Below are 6,540 nucleotides of genomic sequence, written 5' to 3' on the forward strand. Positions count from 1 at the left end.
AGGGCTCGAACTCGGGTTCATGACTATGCCATGCCCAAGCCTTACCACTAGGCTGGAAGATCTTTGACTCTTACAAACCATTTTTATGCACAAAGTACTATTTATTGATGCATATTACTTAAAATTCAAGATTACAAGTAATTTTGTGTAAGTACAACTTATTAAAGCTTCATTTTTAAATTCGTATAACTAACTGCAGATAAACATGATCAAATACATAATAAACATCTATTTTAAATATAATTAAGATAATTATTGAGTTATAACAAAATGTTTATTATTATCTTTATAAAAAAATTATATTGTTAAACAAAAAAAATTAAATACTTAATTTGATACTAACATCGATTTATTTTTTTTAAATTTTTATACTATCTTTAAATTTATATGTTATTTTTAAATTTTTATTTTATTAAAAATAAAAATATTATCAATTTTTCAAAATCATTATGTTATATCGATAAAAAAAAAATTAAATATTAAAATCAAGATTAATAATCCGTGTAGCGGTCACCTTAATAATCCGATTTCTCTGCCCTTTTAGAGAACCGTGGAAAACCCTATATTTTCGATCTTGAAAGTGTCTTAAGAAATACTCTACCAAAAATGCACCATCCCAATTCGTTGGATCATTGTGTGTGGGTTCCACGACGTCATTAGACTTCTATTTCAAGACTGAACAAATTCTTCGATCTTCTCCTCCATTTTGATCATATATCATTCACTTCATACGGTATTTCTTCGGGTAGAGTAAGTATCTATTTTCACTGGCTTAATTCAACATAGTATTGAACTATTTTGAATTCCTGAAGTTTAACAGTCAAATTATAATGCGACAACGGTGTGCCGTTCAGTAACGATCCGGGGTTATTTAATTTTCAACTTTTAACAGATTGGTATTTGCTCAGTAGGGGTAGATTTCCATGGCTGTTCCTGTCGAAGAAGCAATTGCTGCTCTTTCTACATTTTCACTGGAGGTACGTGTGTAGGACTGCATTGTAGCTAAGCTTGGTAAAATTGATGTTAAGAGGGTATGAAATATGGCATAGATTGGTTTTGCTTTATTTTTACCTTTAGACTTTTATCATGCAATCCCGAGTTCTGTTCAAATTGATATAGATCTTGTTTCTAATTGAGCACCAATAGTATCCTATATCTGGGTTTTCATAAAATTTGAGGCAAAAATCATAATTTTTCTTAAATGTTTGAAGAATTATTGGCAGACTTGAAGTTGGAAGTTAGATGGTTTGATCAAAAAAGTCAACCTGTATATCTTTATTTCCATTTTCTTTTTTTTTTTGGAGAGAAGGAGTACTGTAAGTCTTATATCAAGCATTTGGGTAATTGAAAGTGTGGTTATTTCGTTAAAGATTTAAGATGATTTGTATTTTGCCTTGTCCTTGTTAATGTTAGAAGGATTACAGAAACCTTACAAACTATAGAAACCTTAGTAAGAGGCTGTGATTGCTTAGAGACTCAAGAGGATAGTTCATTCTCCTTACTTTTGTATGTGGAAGCTGATATGAAGGCAATCGGCAGTCAAGTTTGCTTCTCTGACGATACGTTATCAAGCCATTATTTCTCAACCCTTTTAAAGGTTTTATTCTAAATGGACGAGATAAAATAGTTTCTCTAGGAATTATGTAGTTCTTAATATGAAATGTTGGTTATTCTAGAAATATCTACAGAAGCAACATATTAGACTGCCATGGCTTCACACTGTATAAGTCTTTAGTAGTAAAAGATGTTTTACAACCTTGAGCACAATTATGAACCCCTTAACAAAAGGCTCATTGGCCCAGCGTTACCGGTAGATGCCAGCCTCTCAGGAGGTCAAGAGTTCAATCCTCACCAAAGGTTGAGGAGTGTGCATGAGTATTTGCCGTATGCCCTTGTATAAATATAAACATTAAAAAATTATGACCACATATAAATTAGGTTATAGCTCACTTACATCAACTCAGCTTGGTCCTCATCTGTAATACTCCATATAGATTGTGATGATAAATTCAATATCGGTTGCAATATAGTCATTAATTTGAGTTCATTTCATAGGGAAAGACCAAGAAAGCAGGTTCAATAGATTGTTTTTGGTTTTCTCCTTTGGTTGCTCCCCGTTTGTATAAGTTTGGATGAAATTTCTTGACTGTTTCAATTTATTTCCTCTAGTTTTTTGAGGCATACCTGTTAGTATTAAGCTTGTTATGGGAGATCTTAATGGTCATGTAGGAGGATGAATTTGAGCCTTTGAAATAATTCATGGAGGTTTTAGGTATGGTTTAAGAATTAAATTGGAGAAGAATTTGTAAGTTTTACACTAGCTTATGCTTTATTGCTTGTAAATGCTTTTTGTAGGAAACATGGCTTCCTAACCTTTGGTAGCTAAGAACTCTTGGATAAACTTGGTCCATACACATCTTCATTAGTGTGGGTTTGAAGCATCATAGGACTTTAGTGGCGGACATCCACATTAGCACAATGCTTGTTGGCTTAGGCATGATGAACCCACAAGGTGGTTGAATGTAAAACACAAATGTAATTTAAGTATTTTTAATGAGCAGATGGTTAATAAGGGGCATTGAGATATCACTAGGGAAGCTAATAGGATGTGGGAAGAGATTATGATGTAGAACTATAGGTTAGCAAAGGAGTTGGTTGGAGAAAGTAAAGGACTTGGTGGAAGAATGATGAAGTACAAAAGGAGTTGCAATAGGTTCTTAGATGGTTCTAAGATTTAAAAGAATAAACAGAAGTAAAACTAGCCAAAATGAAAACAAGAAGGAAACATGAAGTTATACTCGCTTATGTTGATATAGAACTCAATAACCAACATCCTATCCCATATACATATCTTCACATCTTAAATGCAAATGAGTTTTCTAGAAAAAAATGAAACCTTGGAATGCAAGATGTTCCAATACAATTAAATCGTTTGTATAATCATGGGATTTTTGTTTGTTCATAGTTAATGTTATTGCTCTTGACAAAGAATCATGTGAGAATAGGAGTTAATGTGAGAAGCGTAAGAAAGGAACTGGACACTTGATCACTTTTAATCACACCCCACCCCATGAGTTGCGCTTGATACAGGAATTGATCCGGTGCATCTCATTAGGGTTGATATTCAATTAGGATTGATCCAAGGGTGGAAATCCTCTCTTACCCTTCTCATCATAACTTTCATCGTCAATGGAACCCAACCCTATTGCTCTTACTGCTGTTCTTTTTGTTGTTATTATTATTGTTATTCTTGTTATTTCTACTTTTGTTATTATTATAATTATTATCATTATTACTATTTAGTTAATTTTACTTTAAATAGTTAAAGTTTTGGTGTATAAAGATGAATAAATAACGAAGCTGTTAATTTGATAAGGATTCACTGCTGTGTTTATATTATTCAACATGTAATCTTGGTTTTGCTCTCTTTGATATTTGTCTTCTATTGCTAACAAATATTTTTGTCGTGTATTTGCTTCTCACCACTCTAAATTTGCCCTATTGGTTTATCGGCAACCTTGCATATGGCATGTATTCTTTGAAACAAGACTAGATGATTTAAATTTCATTTCATGTAACGGGCGGGCCTTGTATATTACCAATAAAATGTAAATTTTTTTAAATGTAAAATTATCTACAACACTAAATTTCTTCTATGGAAGCTAGGTGGCAAACTTTCCAAATGTAGCGAGTGGGCTTTGTTTATTGTCTGTATTTATATTTTAAGAGTTGCACATGTCAATCACTCAAACTCCTTGTAACTAATAGGATGATCAACCGGAGGTGCAAGGCCCAGCATTATGGGTTTCATCTGAAAGAGGTGCAACAATTAGTCCAATAGGTATGTGATTTTACTTCTTTCATTTCTTCCTATGTTCACTAAACTTTTGTGGCTGTTTATACCAATTTAATCTATTTTATGCGTTATCTTCTCACTCATCATAAAATTTGTATGAAGCAGATTTTATCTTATAGCAATATGGCGGTAAATGTGTTCTCCTTGATTATATGTACTTGGAATTTTGAGGCATGTTACCATTACAATTCAATATTCCAGAATAGTGAATGCCATTTTCACATAGATTTTTTAGGTAACACTAACCTTGAGATTTTTAGAAATTACTGTATTTATGAGTAGGTTCTAATTGATGCAGGAACCATTTTTTAAGGTCTCTAGGGCTCATCTGAGATAAGCGTCAATCTCTAAACCATAGGATAAGCCTCCTAGGACGTTAGGACCTTTCCCTTGAGTTATGACATGGTTAGATGACTTGATACCATTATTAGACTCTAATCAGAGTTGTTAAAGATGACTCTAAATTTGAGCCTTAAACCTGATGGGTGCTGCTGACAGGCAAGTTGATGCTCGAATGGGCTGCCAGATGGTGCAAGATTTTACCCATATCAATATCTATGTCCAACTTAAGGAGTGAAAGAAGCTAATTAAGATTATGCTAAAACTAAAATCTACTTGAGGTATAGCAAGGGGGGCGGAGCTTGAAGAGCGAAGCAAGCTGCACTAGCCTATTATGTTTTTCAGCAGCAAGCTACGATCGCTTACACACAAACACACACGCACACACACACACATATCTACATATTATATTGTACTAGTTATGTACCCGTGCAAATGCGGCGGGAATGTGAAATTTGAATAAATGAAAGCGAGCATTCGAAATTGTTAGATCATAAGCTTTATTGATATTCACAGCAAAGGTATTCTTTTAGTAGTCAAAGTATTAAATTTTTTGTCTAGTTTTTTACTTTCTAATGAATTTTGTAATGTTTTTAGCTTTTATATGCAAGATGATTCTGTGTTCCATAAAAACAAAAAAAATATTAAATAACTCACCACGAGGAGTGTCGACCTCAAAGATCCCAAAACCATTTAGATTTTACTGTTCCAACAATAGTAAAAGAAATTATACGTCTTCATGTTACACATTGTAGGTGAAAATTACACCAACCATGAAAAAATATGTGAAAGTGAAAAACAATCAACATTTAAGAATATATGTAATGTCATATAGTGGTATTGAGTTTAAATTTTTAAACAAACAAAGAGAATAAATCAAAGCATCTAAACATAAATCATAGATCTACAATCTGACCACTGTAAGCTGAATAGATAATAAAGGAAGCACCAAATTTTACCAGCTTGATGAGAGATCACATTTGGCTAAAAATCTCGTAGAAAATTAAATCTTAATCTGTGAGGCGAGGCAACAGGGAGGAGCCATTTCTCTCTCTTAGAATTTAATTATGAAAAATTCTACAATTTTGAAAAAATTTATATTCTTACACCCTACTTTCTTCATTTTAGTTTAAGTTCTGAAATATCCAAAAGGAAAAAAATGAATTAAAAACTAAAAAAATGTCCACTTTTTCAATTTTAAAGAATCTGTAGGAGATGCTGCTAAAAAGTGTACAGTTTTTTTTGTTAACTATGGGGGTCGGACAGCTTGAGCACAACTCAAATAATCCTAAAGTCCTTGAAGAACAGCCAATAAAATTTCCAATGGCCTTGCAGAACTCAAACGGTGACCTCTAAAGAAAATCCTCAAAGGTACAAGCCGTAATGCCAGTCGAGCTAACCCCACAAGATTAAAAATATGCAGAGTTGCACATTGGAAACACAACCCACAACCAAAGCATTTCAAGAACTTCATCCACCATAAATGGCATAAAACCAACGATAAAGCAAAATAGCATATCTTAAAGCATAATCCATTCATAAGAAACTGGCCAACACTAACAGGGAACATAAAAATCAAAAACACTAAAGCTTGTCGAGTGGTGTGACTTTAGTTCTAGTAGACTTAGTTTAGTTAGTCTGTTATTTTTCTTTTTGTTTAGCCTATAAATAAGTGGGGGCAACATGCTAATCATGTTGTAAACACTTCATTTTTCTCATCTAATAAAATTCTTGGCCTCACGCATCCAAATTCTCTAAAAAAGGTCTCTAGTAATTTCTTAACAAATTAGTATCAGAGCGTGGTGATCAAAGATACGCTTCTGTTGGTTATGAATATTTCAATTCTTGCTTCTACGATTGATCAAGACGATCTGTTTTTTTGAAATTGCTCCTTTCGATTGCAATCTTGGCAATCAATTGCGTCAATCTTGAAGACCGATTCAAGGTAACGGGATTCAAGGTGGAGCGGCTTATGAAATTGGCGATCGATTGGGATTGTTCGATTGATTGGTCTCTGGATTGTTCTGAAATTGGCGATTGATTGGGTAAGCATCATCTGAAATTGGCGATCAATTGGGATTGCTCGATCAATTGGTTTCTAGAATTGAACTTAGTGATCGATTGGAGTCTCGCAACTGAAATTAGTGATTGATTGGTGTCTGGCAATTGAAATTGGTGATCGATTGGTGACTGGCGACTGTAATTGGTGATCAATTGGCGACTAGTGTTCGATTCTAGGTGGAGGGTGACTGGAATTGGTCATCCTTTGGTGATCGAGAGCACTTGCCTCGATTCAATCAAGATTTTAGTGATGCCTCCACAAATGATCAAGATCGACAAGTTTA

The 6,540-nt window shown here is 33.6% G+C and overlaps 1 protein-coding gene across 8 annotated transcripts in view; it reads left to right on the forward strand.

The window, feature by feature from the left end:
- Positions 1-579: 579 nt before the first annotated feature.
- Positions 580-6,540, forward strand: part of LOC112524372 (protein PIR) — a 57,852-nt gene continuing 51,891 nt past the window's right edge. For 5 of the 8 annotated variants that reach the window (XM_025134156.1, XM_025134160.1, XM_025134161.1 and 2 more), the window contains exons 1-3: positions 580-750; positions 893-977; positions 3,769-3,841. In XM_025134156.1, the coding sequence (XP_024989924.1) occupies positions 924-977; positions 3,769-3,841 (127 nt within the window). In that variant the 5' untranslated portion in view covers positions 580-750; positions 893-923. The remainder of the gene's footprint in view (positions 751-892; positions 978-3,768; positions 3,842-6,540) is intronic. The other 3 variants (XM_025134157.1, XM_025134158.1, XM_025134159.1) reach the window with 3 other exon arrangements.

The sequence above is a fragment of the Cynara cardunculus genome (genome assembly GCF_001531365.2).
Source record: "Cynara cardunculus var. scolymus isolate 2C chromosome LG 13, CcrdV1, whole genome shotgun sequence".
Lineage (NCBI taxonomy): Eukaryota > Viridiplantae > Streptophyta > Magnoliopsida > Asterales > Asteraceae > Cynara > Cynara cardunculus.